The 19,122-nt window shown below is 48.9% G+C and overlaps 1 protein-coding gene across 1 annotated transcript in view; it reads left to right on the top strand.

Moving 5' to 3' along the window:
- robo1 (roundabout, axon guidance receptor, homolog 1) overlaps positions 1-18,709 on the top strand; it is a gene marked incomplete at its 5' end in the record, with an annotated part of 237,583 nt that extends 218,874 nt beyond the window's left edge. Inside the window, 10 exons of the mRNA XM_080527703.1 lie at positions 1,542-1,696; positions 4,543-4,950; positions 6,280-6,399; positions 7,913-8,057; positions 8,323-8,556; positions 8,707-9,302; positions 9,728-9,895; positions 14,956-15,240; positions 16,855-17,063; positions 17,592-18,709. Of these exons, the coding sequence (XP_080383829.1) occupies positions 1,542-1,696; positions 4,543-4,950; positions 6,280-6,399; positions 7,913-8,057; positions 8,323-8,556; positions 8,707-9,302; positions 9,728-9,895; positions 14,956-15,240; positions 16,855-17,063; positions 17,592-17,606 (2,335 nt within the window). The 3' untranslated portion in view covers positions 17,607-18,709. The remainder of the gene's footprint in view (positions 1-1,541; positions 1,697-4,542; positions 4,951-6,279; positions 6,400-7,912; positions 8,058-8,322; positions 8,557-8,706; positions 9,303-9,727; positions 9,896-14,955; positions 15,241-16,854; positions 17,064-17,591) is intronic.
- Positions 18,710-19,122: the final 413 nt, after the last annotated feature.

The raw sequence follows: 19,122 nt of genomic DNA, 5'->3' as shown, positions 1-19,122 counted from the left end.
ATGCTGCCCCGCCCACCTGAACACAGATGGGACAGCGCTGGTATTTTCACCTGTTACCGCCCCCGCCCACACAAATTGACAAAATGCTTGCTTTTGGACATGCGTCTTTTTCCGTTTTTTAGAGCCCTTTGTGCATGGTTATGTCATTCAGAGAGGAGTTATGAGTCCACACAGTCATCTCATTACACTGCTCTGTGATTGAGGCGGTGGTACTACACGGGCCATTTGGGTCCTTGCTCAAAGACAATGGCCCATTCTCTATCACCACAGAACGTCTTTGGGTGATGGAGGAGCCATTGTGAGATTGTATTTTGTCGCTACAAGACAAATGTGTTCATTACTCAAAATTGAATCTGGAGACTCAAGGCAACCGAATAAGTCATTTGAATAGGAAAAAGGGAAAACAAGACCCCGTTTCAATAGAACGCAATTGGCCGAGGCTGCGTTGTTTTATAGCGGTGCTTCAGAGATAAGGGAAACCGAGCAGGGGCGCGCTGCTGGTGGAGCAGGCGGTGGAGTGTCGCTTCATTTCAGATTGCTTCATTGATGAGAAACACAGGGATGTTTAGTCGCGGGGGGGCTCCAAAAGTCAAACGCTCACCCTGGGTGTTAGAATGCGGGAAAGACGTGGACTAGCAGTGAACCGGCAGCGGTTCGAGAAGAGGAAGAAACAGAGAAAGATCAAATAGGTTCCACGGGTATGCCCCTTTGATCACATTTCTGTTTCTGTAGTTCCAATCCTTTGAGTTCCGTGTTTACATCCAACTTTATAGGATGATGGAGATGTCCTGTGACTCTGGGAGGATTTACTGGGAGGGGTGGGGTGTGTGTCGGGGGGGGGGGGGCGGTGTTCGTGGTTCAGTAACTGGCTGATGCGGACATGCGTTTCTCCGGCGTTCGGCAGTGAATCCTATCTGGCTCTCTAATCCGAGCGGAGAGCTGATACTCACGAGGAGCTCAGAGGAGACGGTGTCGTCGGACGGGGGCTCAAGTCAAGCGCACACAATCTATTTAGCTGAGCTCTACTCTAATGTGAACCCAGGGCCAATGGAGCAAGGGAGAGGGAGAGAGAGAGGGGGAGGCTAGGGGGAGAGAGAGAGAGCGAGAGAGACAGAGAAAAGGAGAGGGAGGGAGGGAGGGAGGGAGGGAGAAAGAAAGAAGAAAAACGATGAGAGAAAGAGGGGTAGGAGGGGAGAGAATAATGTGGGCTTGAACCTGAGGATGAAGAAGCCTAGTTCCCTGCTCTTAGCTCAGACCTCTGTGGGGGTAGACTTTCCCATAAAACAAAAGCCCATTCCCTATGCTTTACGACAGGGAACACAGAAACGTTGAACTTAGCAATTTACTATTGGGTGTATCCTCACTGCGCCACCTAAAACTGTCCCTTTTTGTTGTTAGGATGGGCCCCTTTATTATTTGTATCATGTTTCACTGCTATTCGTGTCCATAAAAGTCAAGCTATTGTTCCATTGGCCCAGCTTTATTCCATATGTCCTGTGTCTTTGTTGACTGTTTATTTATGTCCCTTTAATTCGTTCTAGGCCTGGTTTGCTGAACATCGGGGAGTCAGCCACTCAGCCCTGGCTGGCTGACACCTGGCCTAACTCCTGCTCCAATCACAACGACTGTAGCATCAACTGCTGCACGGCAGGAAACGGCAACAGCGACAGCAACCTGGCCACGTACAGCCGCCCAGGTGAGTCAGAGAGAAAGAGAGAGAGAGAGAAAGAGAGGGAGGGAAGGGAAGGGAGGGAGGGCGAGAGAGAGAGGAGAGAGAAAGGGAGAGGATGGGAAGGGGGAGAGGGGAGAGGGGAGAGAGAGAGGGAGAGGGAGGGAAAGGGGCAGGCGGAAGGAAGCACAAAAGAGAAGGGAGAAGCTAGAGAGGGAGAAGATAGAGGGAGGGGGAGTGGAGAGAGAAGCATTAGAAAAGAGAGAGAGAGTGCGAGAGAGAGAGGGAAGGAGGGAGAGAGATTGAAGGAACAACTTTCCTCTCAGCTGCATGTATGCAGTTATCAAAAAGCAGAGTCAAAAAGAAAGACAAATAAGAATCAGAGGGATGTGCAGAATGCAGGGAAAGGGAGATGAGAGAGAGAGGGTGAGAGAGATAGATAGAGAGAGAGAGAGGGTGAAGGAGATAGATAGAGAGAGAGAGAGAGAGAGAGATAGAGAGAGATAGAAATCCCATATCTGGGTTAGCTCCCCGGAGAGCTCTCTCTCTTAACTCTTTTTTTTTCCACTAGGTCTCTCGAAAAGAAAAGCCTTCTTCAGGAACATTACAGTGGGCTTAGGAGTGCGCGTGTGCTTGTGTGTTTGATTTATTTGAGGTTAAAGCGGGGCTGTTTTAGGCAGGAAATAAAAGGAGCGCAGTGGAAGGGGCTTATGGGTTTACTCCTCCGCTAATCGAATTGCTCTGCTGCTTTCCATACTGTTGTTATAGCCCCTAATGTCATTTCCCCTAAGTGCTTAGTTATTTAAGAAATGTGGAGCAGGCGTGGAGGTCAGGGCAGGACTGCAGACTGGCCAGCTCGGGAGCGAGAGAGAAAGATGGAGAGAGAGAGAGAGGGAGAGAGAGAGGGAGAGAGAGAGAGAGAGAGAGAGAGAGAGAGAGAGAGGGAGAGAGAGAGAGAGAAAGATGGAGAGAGAGAGAGAGAGAGAGAGAGGGAGAGAGAGAGAGAGAAAGATGGAGAGAGAGAGAGAGAGAGAGAGGGAGAGAGAGAGAGGGAGAGAGAGAGAGGGAGAGAGAGAGAGAGAGAGAGAGAGAGGGAAAGAGGGGCACCTGGAAGAGTGAAGAGGAAGATCAGGAAGGACGGAAGGGGGAGGGCCAGGGAAAGGAGTGACGGGGGAATGATAAGTAGGCGTACAGTACGTACACAGAGATGAATGGACCGAGCCAGAGAAAGTGAGTGGGGGTAAAGTAAAGAGAGTAGAAGGAGATGGTCAGTAACAGAGGGAGGGAGTTATGGTACACCTCCAGGTGGCCTTTTAGTTTAGTCAGCAGCCGTTTTCATAAACAAAAGGGAGGGATCTGAGGAGCGATGGCAGACCTTGCACATACGCACGCACACACACACACGCACACACACACACACACACACACACACACACACACACACACACACACACACACACACACACACACACACACACACACACACAGTGTTCACACTTTTGTACAGAGATAATTGCTGGCAGAGAGAGGAGAGAAAGGCCTTGGTACAGGGTAGGCTGCCTTTGTAAATGCAACAGAATTATTTTGAATTGCAGAGCTTGATAAATACAGCATTGTTACCTACCTACCCACTCACTCACTAAGGCTTTTGGCTTCAAATGTCTCCCTAAAGAGGCTTACATACTCCTATTGTGCCCAGTACAAGTGTTGTAATACCGCAGGGTTAAGTATCTTACTCAAGGGCAAACAGTGTACATCCATCAAATACCTGGCTAGTTTCCCAAGTTACCCAACTCCATCGAAATACTCATACCTAATCTATCTTGTTATTCTGTGGTGGTTAATTTCTCACTAACATTGGCTCTCGTGACATGGTGTGTGTTGTTTGAAAAGGGATAACATGTTAAAATAAGTCCGCACTCGCTGCATGATGCCCACACAGTGTAAGATGTTAAGGAGCTTGCCTGGTGCTAGCTGTGTGTGTGTGTGAGAGAGAGTGTGTGTGTGTGTGTGTGTGTGTGTGTGTGTGTGTGTGTGTGTGTGTGTGTGTGTGTGTGTGCCAATACATAAACCCTGTGAACAATAACAGGATCAGCAGCTAGGTGACAGCGATGGGGGGTTAATGTCCCCCTTGATCTCACACATAGGGGCCCTTCCTTTCTCACGTTTCCCTTTGAAGTGCTCAGCTACCCTACCCCCCCCCACCCCACCCCCCGTTTCTGAGAAAGGCGAGGCATTGCGACAGGGCGTGTGTGTGCGAGGTGCTGCACCTACAGCCGTCCTTGGTATTTACCGCAAGGCTGGCTCTCAGATTTGCTGGAGGATTTGAATATTTTATGAGCCAGGGAAAATTGGATGTGTCAGTGGAGCCTCGCTTTTACTGCGCCGCTCTTTGCAGGCTTTTGATGCAGACGTGTTTCACTGTCCCTCTCAATGAGTCGAGGCGCCCCGCGTCTGATTTAGAGATAATTGAGACAAGACTCCCAACGTTGAGCCGGGGGGTTTGGAGAAATTAGGGGGAGCGAAAGAGCAGGACAGAAAGAAGGAGCGGGGATGTCAGACAGAGACTTCACAGTCTCCCGAACCAGATAATCATATTTGGAGATCAGAATGAACTGAATTGGAGCTTTCTCTCCCCCCCAAAAAAATAAATACATACCTATCTAACGGGTATAGCAATCTTTTGAACGGTACAAAATGCCTCAAAGCTTATTGAATTATGTTTGTGTTATGTTGAAATGTTCCATCTTTTCAGCTTTCTTCTTGTCGATCGCAATTGGCAAATCTCTTTGGTCCTTTCATGCCCCCCTGGCACCCGTGCGCTAACAGCTAGCGCCTAGTCTTCCACTAAACCACCTCCTCATGTTGTCTAGCCGACTGCATCGCCAACTACAGCAACCAGATGGAGAACAAGCAGACCAACCTGATGGTGCCAGAATCGGGCGTGTATGGCGACGTGGACCTCTCCAACAAGATCAATGAGATGAAGACCTTCAACAGCCCCAACCTGAAGGACGGACGCTTCGTTGGGCCCGGGGGCCAGCCCACACCCTACGCCACCACCCAGCTCATCCAGTCCTCCATCCTGGGCAACAACATCAACACAGACAGAGGGGGTGGAGGAGGTGGAGGAGGAGGGGGAGGAGGAGGAGGAGGAGGAGGAGGTGGGGAGCTCAATGAGAAACATTGCTGGAAGCCCACCCCAGCACAGCAGCAGAAGCAACAGGAAGTGAGCTCACAGCTCCAGTATAACATCATGGAGCAGAACAAGCTGAACAAGGGTGAGTGTGTGGGAGGGGAGCGGACGGCGATGGGTTATGTGGTCAAATCAAAGCTATCATCCTCCAGTTTCCTTCTCTCTCCTTTCTTCCCTCCCTGTTTTTGGGAACTGTTCCTTCTCTGTTTGGTGACCTGTTCTCTCCCGATTTGGGGCCCTTTTCTCTTGCTGTTTTGGGCCCTTTCCTTCTCTGTTTTGGGACCTGCTCTCTTTGTTTCGGGCCCTCTTCCTTCCCTGTTTTGGGCTCTGTTCCCTCTCTGCTCGCCACATTCTGGGACATCACAGTGAACTGAAGAAAGTTCCTGTTTCACTTATTCTACGCTGCCTCGCTCCCATTCAGTCATATCAGTATAGTGCATCATCACTCTTTCTCTTATTGTCTGCTATGCATTTACATCATTTCTTCTCTCTCTGTCTCTATCTGCATTTATACCATACAAACTTCCTGGTCTAAGTTTTGGGTCAGGCTTGTGTCTTTTTTTATTTGTTTATCTGGGTTCTTCTTCTGTGGTGAAGACTGCAGCTACACGGCCAAGGGTTATCCTGGGGTAACAGGTGTCTAAAGGAGAGATAATGATTGCTGATAAAGTAACATAGTCTGAACAAAACTGTCATCACCTTTGTCTTACCCGTCTTACCTGTACAAAAGAGACACAGCTTTTGTGACAGCTTTGACAATAGAAAATTGCATGTTCAAGATCAAAAGCATGCAGCATGAAAGAAACACAATTCGTGCATGCACTGCACACTTTCACAATCCTGTTAGAAATGTGTAGCTTATCATATTGCTGGTCGGTGTCAAATAGTTTTCAATCATTTCAATTCAGCCCATAGTTCAGTCTGTCTTTCTGAATCATTCTTCCTCCTTCTTTCTCCTTCTACACAAGCTGCCAATGTACCTTCATTAAGAACCAATAACATGTATAATGAAACCCTGTGTGGTCTCCGTGGGCATACTAAGCTAACCATCCTCCTTGGGTGTATGTGTGTGTGTGTGTGTGTGTGTGTGTGTGTGTGTGTGTGTCTGTGTCTGTGTCTGTGTCTGTGTCTGTTTGTATGTCTGTGTGTGTGTGTCTGTGTCTGTTTGCGTGTCTGTGTGTGTGTGTGTCTGTCTGTGTCTGTGTCTGTTTGTATGTCTGTGTGTGTGTGTCTGTGTCTGTTTGCGTGTCTGTGTGTGTGTGTGTGTGTCTGTCTGTGTCTGTGTCTGTGTCTGTTTGTATGTCTGTGTGTGTGTGTGTCTGTGTCTGTTTGTGTGTCTGTGTGTGTGTGTGTGTGTCTGTCTGTCTGTTTGTGTGTGTGTGTGCGTGTGTGTGTGTGTGTGTGTGTCCATCAGACCACTACAGAGGAGGGGACAGTCCTATGCCCACCACCATTCCCTACAACCAGAGCCATGAGGGCCACACCACCGGGGGTTCCTACAACAGCTCCGACCGTGGCAGCAGCAGCACCTCCGGTGAGAGAGAAAGGGGGGGGGCGCAAGGGGGGAGCAGTGTGTGTGTGTGTGTGGGGGGGGGCGATGAGCAGAGACTGTAGGGGGGTCGGGGGAGGGGGAGCGGGGGGGGGGGGGTGCTTGGGGGGGCAGGGGTTATCGAATCAACATTAATCCAGCATGTTCATGTGTACCGCCCCCTAGAGCACTGGTTTATAGTTTACTCTTTATGTTAAGTGAATTACTCCAGGATTTTCTATTTTCCATAGCTCATTATTCTTGCTGTGAAACGCTTAATCACATTCACCCCCGAAGCTCCATTTCTAAAAATCCTAGTTGTTTCTTCAAAAGCAATAAATCACTGTGAGACCCTAATAATGCATGATGCTCTAAAATGGTAATTCGATTCATTTGTATGTCAAGTCTTCAAGACAAATAAGGAAAGGAGATGCCTACAGAAAGTGGAAAACAATCGCTTAACATAAAGAATGAGAATAAAAACCTAACAACAATCCCTCTGAACAAAGACATGAGAAACATCCCAGGCATTTGTTTGTGTATATTTGGAGGTCGACGTCGATGTTAATGTTTCTCTGAGCACAGTGCATCTCCATAAGCTGTTAAGAGAAAATGAAAGAGGCTGATTTAATTTGTTGTTGTTTTTTTTAAGTATAATTCATTAGTATGAGCTGTTAACTGAGGGAGATTTTTTGGTTTTGTCGTTTTTTTTTTTTTTTTGCGGCGGGGTTCAATATTTTTGGTATTTAATAATCTCTGGCCATTTCATTCGGTTCGTCTGTCTTACTGCGTTTGTTGTGAAACCTCTAATTACCCTCACCTTCATTTTGGCAAAAGAGGAGGATCATTTCCCTCAGAGCTCCAGTGTTTGTTTCTGGACAAAGACAAACGATCCATATTCCAGACAGCATGCAACACTGCCAGTGTAATGCAGAGGATCCATTCTGATATTGTATTTGAAGTTCAAGTCATTAACCATGATCCTTCAGTGCTCACAGAGCTCACAGCTCATTGGCTCACACTTCTAATGCTTTGGTGTTAATTGGCCTCTGATGTGGGTTTTTTCGGGGGGGGGGGGTTTCTTCCCTTTTTTTTAACCTTTTCTCTTGGCAGTGGGTTACATTACAGTTGACAAATGGCTGTGTTTATGATGGCATTCTTGCTATTAATTACATATTGAGAGGTAATGTGCGAGTGCATTTTGGTTGCATACATTAAGAGGGGGCTTTCATTAGCCGAGGCGCTCTCATGTGGAAAATAATATTTTTTTTCCCATGTCAACCAACCGGCAAAATTAGCTCTGTTTGTTAATACATTTTTATCTTCTTTCTATTTATTAATTCATCTGCCAATTTCATGGGCATCAATAATGAAGATGGTTGAGACACAGAGAGAATGTGAGTGTTGAGGCGCTGCTTGTGTGTATGCATGTGAGTGTGTGTATGTGTGTGTGTGTGTGTGTGTGTGTGTGTGTGTGTTTCTCTATGATTGAATGAGTTCTTTGTTCATTTCTGAGCAGGAAGTCAAGGTCAGAAGAAGGGAGTGCGCACCCCCAAACTACCCAAACAGAGCACAATGAATTGGGCTGACCTGTTGCCCCCTCCCCCTGCAAACCCACCTCCCTGCCGGAACACAGAGGAGTACTCACTATCCATGGATGAGAGGTGGGACATACACACACACACACACACACACACACACACACTCACACAGTTATATTCCCTGCCACTCTCTATTCCTTTCATACATTAAAAAGACTGTCAGATGTGCCCCAAGGGTTTTTTCCCCTATTGTGTATCAATGCGAGGTACATGTCAAATCTTGATAGAAGGCTAACATGAATATGTAGCAGTGTATCACACTGCCTCCGTTCGAAATGTCTTCTGCTCTAGGGAGCGATATGAAACTAACAAGCCTGTGTGTTGACAGCTACGACCCAGACATGCAGTGCCCCATGCCCCCCTCTCGGATGTACCTGCAGCCAGACGACCTGGAGGAGGAGGAGGAGGAGATGGAGAGGGGTCCCACTCCCCCCATACGCGGCGCAGCCTCGTCCCCCGCCGCCGTGTCCTACAGTCACCAGTCCACAGCCACGCTCACGCCCTCTCCTCAGGAGGAGCTGCAGCCCATGCTGCAGGACACCGCCGACAGCCACGAGCGCAGGTAGCTACCGGACCCTCTTCCAAAACTAGGGTCATCCGGCTCATTTGTGCGGAACCCTTTCAAGAACCCATGAAAGATGATGATGCTTTAAGAATAAGCAAAGACATGTGCTAAGTGACGTCCCCACCCCTAATATCTTTCTCGTTTTAGACGCCATGCCGTGGGCAGCCCCCCGCCGCCCCCCCGGCCCCTCTCCCCCACACACACGTACGGCTACATCTCCAGCCCTCTGGGCCTGGACACAGACGGCATGGAGGAGGAAGAGGAGGAAATGCTGGAGGAGGAGGAAGAGGAGGAGGAGGAGGAAGAGGACGGCGACGAGACGGACGCCGAGGTGGCCAAGGTGCACCGCCACCACCAACGGCGCCACCACCACCACACCCACCCCCACCCTCACCCCCACCCCCACCCCCATCCGCACGGCGGCGGACACCACGCGCAGCACCAGCAGATGCAGCACCCGCGGAGGCTGCTGTTGCGGGGGCTGGAGCAGACGCCGGCCTCCAGCGTGGGGGACCTGGAGAGCTCCGTCACGGGGTCCATGATCAACGGCTGGGGCTCGGCCTCCGAGGAGGACAACGCGTCGTCGGGCCGCTCCAGCGCCGTCAGCTCCTCCGACGGCTCCTTCTTCACCGACGCAGACTTCGCCCAGGCCGTGGCGGCCGCCGCGGAGTACGCAGGCCTCAAGGTGGCCAAGTACCCCACCGCCCCCCCAGGCCAGGACGGAGGAGGAGGAGGACCAGGAGGTATGAACGACACACGCGTGCTTGGTCTGTTCCGCCGCTGGGGCACCTGCTTGGCTAGCCTGGTGCGGGGCTATTATGGTCTGTGCTTGGTTGGCTGGGCCGGGTGTGCTGGTGGTGGGGCGGGTTGGCTGTGTGGGGCGGCTGGGGCCCCCCGGGGGGCGGGGTTTGGGGGCCACTGCTGTGTGCTGGTAGGTGTGTAGGCAAACTGGTAGTAGTCGCTCTATGAGTAGAGGACTGCAAGGGAATTTTCCTGCCTACACAATGTACAGGTTTTTTATCTTTGCCTGCTTGGGGCTCTGTCATCATGTGAAGCGCATTGAGTCACATCTTGTGAGAAAATAAAGGATATAGTTCATTCATCCCCTTTGTCAGTGGCAAAAAAAACTTGAATATGTTTTACACTGCTTTTTTTTTTCTCCCTTCAGCACGAAAGTACCAAATGACCCCGTCAGGCCACCGTCCGGGCAGCCCCCTATCCACAGACAGTAACATGAGCACGGCGGTGGTGGACATGCAGAAGAGGCCTCCTAAGAAGCAGAAACAACACCCTGCAGGCCACCCGGCCCACCAGAGACGCGACCCATACCCTGAAGGTACAGGACAGTGTTTAACCGCTTCATTTGAGCTTGTAGCGGCCATGTTGTATGGTACCTTGGTCCAGGTCTGTTCTACTCCCTTTACTGCTGTAAAGGCCCCACTCTCCCAGCCCCACCCATGTGTAAGGGACAACTGTGTGGCATGGTGCCTGTGATGCAGTGTTCGTGAGCGAGTGATTGAGTGTGCGTGTCTGTGTGTGTGTGTGTGTGTGTGTGTGTGTTGAAAGTCAGAGCTTTAATCATCTTCCCCTAGTGTGTGGGCTGGGGGTGTGTGTGTGTGTGTGTTTGTGTGTGTGGCATCACTTCCAATCTGTGGCGTTGCTGAGCAGACTGGAGTAGTGATGGGCTGGGGGGGGTGTGTGTGTGTCGGGGGGGGGGGGGGGGGGGCTGGGCTGTCTCGAGGGAGCTGCTGTCCAGCCTTCTCTGCTGACACTGGGATGTCTTCCCACTCCAGCCGCTAATGAAATTGCCCCAGGTGCTCTGGCACTTATTGAAGTGCCACCCTCCACTCTCCACAGGAGCCAGGCGTAAACAAAGCAGGGGCTAAATACAGAGCAGCCATGCACAGCAGGGAACGCTGCAGGTTTATCCTTGTTACAGTACAGCCGGATGGAATAGTTATTTGAGTATTCATCTATTTGGTGTTATTTTGTATGCTGTGTGTGATGTATAGGTAGTAGTTTTAGTTCAATTTTTCCGCTATGATGAGTTATTAAAAAGGTCATTTTGTGTGTGTTTGTGTGTGTGTGTGAGTGTGTGTGTGTGTGTGTGTGTGTGTGTGTGTGTGTGTGTGTGTGTGTGTGTGTGTGTGCGTGCGTGCGTGCGTGCGTGCGTGCGTCTGTCTGTGTGTGGGTGTGGGTGTGGGTAACCCTGAAGCTGGCTCTCCTCTTCGTGTCAGGTGTCCTTGTGTGTTGGAAGCACTTGACAGGGAGATTTAATATCCAGCACACTCCGAGCCAGACCAGCTATATCACTGCAGCAAATCCTACCCCCCCCCCACTCCTACTCCCACTCCACCCTGCCTTCCACCCCATCCCTTGCCCCTCCCTTTGAAGTAATCTCTCCATCCCTACTCTCCTCCAGCTCCCTCCTTCCTCGCTCCTCTCTTTGTTCCCTGTGTGTATGTTTGTGTGTGTGTGTGTGTTTGTGTGTTTGTGTGTGTGTGTGTGTGTGTGTGTGTGTGTGTGTGTGTGTGTGTGTGTGTGTGTGTGTGTGAGGAGACAGACCTGACAGCTCTCCAGCGCTGTCTGTCTATCGGTCCACCTGCTGATTGCATTTGATCTGAATGGATTGTTTTTCATTTGGATGTTATTGCTTGCACTCCCAACTGCCCCCCCCCCCCCCCCCTCCCCCCCGCTGGGAGGTGATTGTAGGGTTCCATAGGGAGTGAAGCTGTGGAGCGGGTGCCTTTTAGGGTGTAAATCATTGACCATGTCCATCTCCCCCACACATACACCCCCCCCCCAGCATCCACATACGTTACCCCTCCCCCACAGAGCCATTTCACACCCTATTTATTTATCTGTGTATTTCTATTATGATTTCCCCCTTGCGAGCTGTGGGTCCCCCCCCCCCCCCCCCCGCACTGGCAGGCTCGTTAGAGGTCAGACTGTGACCAGCAATCCACCCAGGACCACCGTAAATACCCATAAATACCAGCGGTTAGGAGGGCAATAAAGTGCTGGAGGGACAAGTGGACCAGCAGGGTCCTCAGTCTTCCCTCCCCCCTCCCTCCTCCCCTATTATTTAACCTGCTCATTTTGCTCTTGTTTGCCCAGTGGATATAGAGACCCCCACACACACACACACACACACACACACACACACACACACACGTGATTCACATAAGGGTCGGTTTAATGCCTGCTTCAATCCCTGCTCTGAAGTTAACCCTTTCCACTCCCTTCTGGATACAATGCTATTTTTCTTTCAAAAGACTGATCAGCATTCTGCGGTCCCGACTAACTAAGCCATGGAAGCCCGCCGTTATGCCCTCTACAGATAAGGCCAGACCTGCTCTCTAAACCTGCGCTCCTTCCTCACCTCCGTCTCCTCATAAATCTGCCTGGCTCTCCGCTCCTCCCCTGTAGTGGGCTATAGCTCACAGACAGTGGCATTGATCGGCCCTGACTAAGGCAGGAGGCAGGGGAGATATTAAAAAACTGCAGACGCCTCTCTCTCCGCCGTATGATATCGACTGGCCTATCGTGTATTCAGTAGGGGTGTGTGAGTGTGTGTGTGTGTGTGTGTGTGTGTGTGTGTGTGTGTTTGTGTGGGTCTTTGTGTGGGTCTTTGTGTGTGTGTATGGGGTGGAGGATAATGAGGAAAGTGTATTAAACCTTTCCCGTTTCCGCCAAAGTGACACAGCAAAGACATCACTGACCCCTTTAGCCCTCCGTCTGTGTCTGTGTGTGTGTGTGTGTGTGTGTGTGTGTGTGTGTGTGTGTGTGTGTGTGTGTGTGTGTAAGAAAATGAATCCAGTGTGCAATTCTACTCTAAGTATATGAATAAATGAATGAATGAATGGTCTTTATTGTCATTGATATAGTACAGGTACCAAACAACGAAATTTGGGAGGGGGGGCTCCCCTGGTGCTAGGAAAGAGAAAAAAAACAAAAAAAAACAAGAAGGGAAAGGATATTTATGGTTTACATAAATAAAGGCTATGTACACTATCCACTATACTATACTGTACAGATAAAACACTGTGCTGTACTCTATGCTATGCTATACCTATTCTAACATTTCCTATTTCTCTGCAACCTTATGTACCCTAGGGTTGTCATATTGCACATAGTGTTATTGCACATTCATTTAAAGTGTCGCAGTTTGCAGGCTTGAAATGTACACATTTGTGCCTCAGCACTACACCTGATTTTTCAATCCAGCAGCTGCCATCAATCCGTCCAGACTGTCCAGGGCCCAGAACCTAGGTCTTTGCTGTGTTCAGGGCCTGGATGGCCCTGGGGTAGAAGCTGAGCTTCAGTCTGTTTGTCCTTGCGGACATGGTCCTGTACCGCCTGTTCGAGGGCAGCCGAGCAAAGTGTTCGTACCCAGGGTGGGATGGGTCTCTGGAGATCTTGGAGGCCTTCCTGAGGCAGCGTGTGTTGTACAGCTCTTCCAGAGAGGGGAGGGGGGCGCCGGTGATCTTCTGGGCCGTTCTCACGACTCTCTGTAGCGCATTCCTCTCTGCGGCTGTGCAGCTGGAGAACCAGTTGCAGATGCAGTAGGTGAGGATGCTCTCTACTGCGCAGCGGTAGAAGGCCACCAGTATCTCCTGTCTGGTGTGGTCCTTCCTGAGGACTCTCAGGAAGAAGAGCCGCTGTTGTGCCTTCTTGATGATGGTTGCTGTGTTGTTCTTCCAGGACAGGTCATCTTGTATGTGCACCCCCAGGAATCGGAGGGTTGAGACTCTCTCCACGCTCCCTCCGTCGATGAGCAGGGGCTGGACCTCAGATTTTTTCCTCCTGAAGTCCACGATGATTTCCTGGGTCTTTGACTGGTTCAGCAGCAGGTTGTTAACCTTGCACAGCTTGCTCAGCTGCTCTACCTCATCCCTGTACGCCGCCTCGTCCCCCCCCGAGATGCAGCCCACCACGGTGGTGTCGTCTGCAAACTTTACGATGGAGTTGCTGGGGTGGACGGGGGTGAAGTCGTAGGTGTAGAGGTTGTAGAGGATGGGGCTTAGCACGCAGCCCTGGGGGGACCCAGTGCTGAGTCTGAGGGCTGTGGAGGTGTGGGAGCCCACCCGCACCCTCTGGGGGCGGTCGGACAGGAAGTCCTTGATCCATGCACATATAGAGTGTGACAGTCCCAGGTCTAGTAGTTTGGTCACTAGCCTGTCTGGAAGGATGGTGTTGAAGGCAGAGCTGAAGTCCACAAAGAGCAGTCTCGCGTAGCTGTTTCCCCTCTCCAGGTGGGATAGAGTGGAGTGGAGAGTCGTCGCGATGGCGTCCTCTGTGGACCTGTGGGCTCTGTAGGCGAACTGGTATGGATCCAGGTTGGGCGGGAGGCGTGTGACTATGTGGGCCCGGACTAGTTTCTCAAAGCACTTCATGATGATTGGTGTGAGTGCCACCGGGCAGTAGTCGTTTAGGCAGCTCACCGTGCTATACCTATACCAGCTATACCTAAGCGTCACAGCCGTGTTAGGGATGTCTACGGTGGGCAGTATTCGGATGCTAGGTGTTAGCGTTGATGCTAGTGCTCTCTTTATGAACATTCTAATCCTGTCTGGATTACGGGGCAGACTCGCTGACAATGCCTTCTTCCCTCAACTATTTGCTGATTAGGGGATGAAAAGCCATCGATCGCGGGGTCTCTGGCGAGCCGAGCGTGTTTTTGTTTGGATGGCTGTGCGTGTGTGGAGGTGTGAGCACTCAGGCGGCCAGAGACTCATATGAATAATGGCTCAAGGACAGGCGGCATTGATTCATCCACACGGCAAGTGGAGCGGGTCAGAGAGACAGCTGCTGACCGTCACGCTCTCCCCTCGCCTCTTTCTCGCTCTCTCTCTCTCCTCTTCCCTCTCTCTCTCTCTCCTCTGCCTACCTCTCTTCCCCCCTCTCACAGTTTTCACTTCTTTCACCCCTCTCTCCATTTTCTCTATCTACCCCTGCTTCTTCTCTCTCTTTCCCTTCTTTACCCTCCCCTTTTTCTCTCATCTCTTTTCCTCTAACCCTTTCTCACCTTTCTCTCCTCCTCTCCCTCCTTTCCCTCCTCTGCCTCCACTCTCTCCCTATTCTCACATGCTCTCCTGTTCCTCCCCTCTATCTCCCCTCCCTGTCCCCTCCCCTTAGGCTGTGTGTACAGTACTAAGTGGGTGTGCGTGTGTGTGTGTGTGTGTGTGTGTGTGTGTGTGTGTGTGTACAGGTGGTGCAGCTGTCTCTGTGTGTGTGTCACCTTGCAGGTGCTAGACGACAGAGTGAGAGTTCATGCCTATCAGCTGGTGTTTAGAGCACAGATCACACATACTACCTAATCTCCTCTGGGTCAGGCGATGGTTGTGATATGAGTAACTACTAACTTACAACCCTCTTCCTGTGTTTGTCTTCCAGATCTGCCCCCTCCTCCTATTCCCCCTCCAGCAGGGCTCAAGTCCCCCACACACCCCTCCAAGGCCGCCCTGGAGGGCCGGGGGATGATGTCCCCCAAGGCAGGGGGAGGCGAGGGCAGGGACAGGAGAGGAGGCTCAGGAGGGTACCGGCCACGGGAGGGCTCGGACCCCCGCACCAGCTCCTCTGAGCGCCGCGAGGCTCAGGACAGACAGAAGACCCCCCGCGGCGGAGGGAAAGGGAACAAGCAAGAGGGCAGCGCTGGGAGCAAGGCACGCCAGCACCCAGGTACAGCACAGCTAAGGGACATGGAGCTGTCATGCCAAATAGTGTCTGGGTACCAAAATGTGTCTGGGTTATCAGATCTTTCGAACGTCAATGTTTCTCCATTAGCTCGCTACCATAGATGAATGTGTATCTTAACTCTAGAACAGCCATATTACCTACTAAAAGAGCCCCTCTTTATAATGCTCAAGCTGCTATTTACACACAACGACCACTAGTTGGCCACTTGTAAATTAGCCTGCTTCCTACACAGAAAAACTGCAAAATAGCTTTATATTAGCTTATCCAGATATGATTTTGAAAATGTAAGGATACTGGGTGGTAGAATGCACATATCTAGGAAAAGTCATGAAAGGAGGGTCCTGAATGTGCTGACCCCTCATGGCTGTTCTAGTGTTAAATTGGAAAGACACATGGAATTGTCTCACACTTGAATAGCATTGAGGTTGATGCAGACTCACTAGTCAGCTATAGCTTTTATGTTGGCATGGCCATTTTATATTAAAACAGCTGCTAGCATGCTAATTTCACGAGTAATCACTACGCTAATGTTACTGAGTTGGCTAGTTAACTGATGGTACCTAGACACTATTTGTGACAGCAGCTGGTGAGACCGGGAACAAGTCACCAACCATCGCCAACCGACAAACTTTTATTCTGAAAAATGTAAATAAATGTCAGGGTTGTTGAAAATCAATGACACACTTGCTAGTCAAGCCAAAACATGCCTAACACCTAGTTAGTGTAGAGTAGTGGGGATTACTCACCGAATCTATTGCATTGCAATGTTTTGGCTTGACTAGCGAGTGTGTCATTGATTTTCAACATGACATTTATTTACGTTTTTCTGAATAAAAGTTTGATTGGTTTGAAACTTGTTCCCGGTTTCACCACCTGCTGTCACATTTGACATGACAGAGCCAGCATAGGTTGACTCAAAAAGTGTCAAGCTTTTTGTTCTGTACTGTACATCTACCACACTGAATCCAGATGTATATACATAGCGTTCTGGACTGTGTGAACAGCTACAGTATGGCGGAATCTTACAGTATCAAATGCGGCAATTCCAGTTACAATTACAAGTACAGTATGACCGCAACTCCATCAGATTCGAGGGTTGTCCTTGCATGCTGTCGTGGATTATTAATGAGACTCAAGATAGGAACTTGCTTTAAATCTAGGTATAGTATTTATTGAAGAAAATTATCTTTTACAGCTCGAGCGGACAGTCAACTTCTCAATGGGAAGCTTTCAAAGACTGACACCAAACTCTCACATAGTACAATTGATATATTGTCAACATAGTCATAACATTGATAACGAGTCTGCTGATGGAGTAAGTTCCTGTGGGACCGACAGCGAGTCCCAAACGAACTGTTTATGAACACAAGGCCCAAACAGCTCTGTGTTCACAAACAGGACAGTCAGACCCACAACAATCCCACAGGAACCCACTCCATGGAAACATACTGTCACATTCTGTGTGAAAATGAATACAACAGGAATGCAAACAATACATATAATGTTAAAACATTTATAAGATGAAAAAATCCATTACATGTGCCACAGTCAAATGGAAACGTTTACTCAGAGTCTAGTCTCTCTGTCCTTCACCAGGCCCAGAGGACATCCTACCCTACAGCCGCCCCTCCTTCCCCACGGTCCACAGTCCCCGTGACCGGGACCCCAGTTCCTCCAGCTCCATGTCTTCCCGGGGGTCAGGGGGCAGGCGGAGAGGAGAAGGAGGGCCGGGCGGCCGCAGGAACCCTGCAGACGTTGGCCTCAACCCCATGGGGGCCTTCCAGCCCAGAGAGGATGACCTAGAGGTTAGACCTTACTGTACAACACTACTGTACCTACCACTGTACTGGGGAGACAGGTTGAAGGTAGACATCGGAGGACAGGTTCATTGTAATACACGGAATGGAATAAGAAACTGTGTCCAACACACATAGAAAAGTGTTTGATACCATTCCGCATTCCGTTCTGTGCATTTCAATGAGCCGGTCCTCTGATTTCTGCCTGATCAGCCTCCCTCGACCTACAACGTAACAGTATCTAACTCATACTCTAATCACAACCCAAACCCTAACCCTAACCCTAACCCAACCCAGCTGAGCACTAATGGTGGTTTGGTTATACCTCTACCATAGTTGCTGTAACAGTGCTGGAAATGACAATGTGAAAAGAAAATATTATGATCTGAGGTAGCAGCGTATGGTTCGGGTCAGTCCTATTGTTTTTTCGAAGCCCCTAAGTCGCTGCAGATTTCGTAATGGCAGTTTGTTCCAAACTGACTTTGATCACATCGAAATGTTGACTGAAATGTCTTGTGTTGTTTCTCTGTTCACCAGATGGTAGAGAGCTGAAGACTAGACAGGAAGAACAGGACGTGCTGTCAAGAATATTTCCAGAATAGAGGAGCGCGGTTTCTCTGCTGATTTTTAGATATCTCAGTATCTCACCATCATGTTTGCTGACACAAATACTGTACATCAATTAGTGTTCCTTTTACATTAAGAAAACAGACCAATTGTTTTTCTAATTTATCATTTTCTATGTCCATTTATTAAGAAGAAAAGAATTACAGAGGATTAAAAGAATGGTGCATTCGAAACAAAAAGACGCAGTAGTATGTTATGTTTTATTCCGATGCAATATGGGGTAACAGTGTACCCCAGTTATTGACATGACTTGGCTCGCCCTGGCGAGAACTGTGGAGAGCCCTTACAGTCAGGTGTTTCTGTAATGAAATTTGCTACAAGCAGAGAGGAGTGGACTGTCTTGTAAATATGTGTGTATAAACATAATGTCCTTTTGTTTATTCACCCATTGTGGTACTTCAAATTTGTCTCTCTCGTTTTATTTTGCTAATTATAATTTTATTATGCCAGTAAATATAATTATTTTATCGTTTCCATCCATGTTGTAAATTGCTATTTTATTTAGCCGCCCCTAGAAAAGTGCCACTTTGGGATTTTTTGTTTTTTTGTAATGCACTGTTATATTTTTTGTTGTCGTCAATGTTTGTTATTTGTTTTACTTTGGTTTTAAAAGCACAATCACTAAACTTTATTTTAAACCATTTTATCTATTAACCTTTTTGTCTTACTGGAGGAAAACAGGTATGACAAAAGAGTCTTGTTGATCCTGATGATGATGATGATGATGATGATGATGATGTAGGTATGGGTGATAAGATGTTTAACGATGGGCGTGTTTGAAAAGGAGACTCCTTGTGTTGTGATTGGCTCCATCTCAGATTCTAATGCTAGCTGAAGTGACGACTTCCAGAACAAAATACCATTAATGTGGGTCATGGCAGCAATGTTATTTACTTTTTTTGAATTGACCGTACAGTCCCAGCCATTGCACATTAATTCAATTTGTTACATTGTCTACTAATGCACTTAAAAGGAATGTAACATACAAAACAAATGGGCATCAGCTTGTGAATCTGGGAAGGCCATGATTGGACAAGGAGAGTCTCTTTTCCAGGAAAGAGATGGGCAGTGGATCCCAACTCTGAGGAGCGAAGGTGCTGTTGTTTATTCATAGGACATCTGCAAACATTTGTTTCGTAAAGCAAAAAAAGGCAAAAGAACACAAAAAAATGATGAATAAAAATGTTCAAACTACTAGGGCTCCCTTCATGTTTTTTTTTCTCCTGTTTTCAGATGGATTAGGTAACTCGATTGTTACATAAGCTCTCCTCTCGATACTTAAAAGTCTAACCAAAACAATGTCAGAGCTCTGAAGTGCGAGAGTCATTTTTACATTTACATTTTTGACATTTACCAGACGCCTTTATCCAAAGAGACTTACAACAAGTACATTTGTCTAAACTGCCCTACAAAGGCAAAAGACCTCAAGTCGCCAGAGTGT

This window comes from Nansenia antarctica, assembly GCF_963989245.1.
Source record: "Nansenia antarctica genome assembly, chromosome: 3".
NCBI lineage: Eukaryota > Metazoa > Chordata > Actinopteri > Argentiniformes > Microstomatidae > Nansenia > Nansenia antarctica.
The sequence above is the reverse complement of the archived record's forward strand: the minus strand, read 5'-3'. Positions and strand labels throughout refer to the sequence as shown.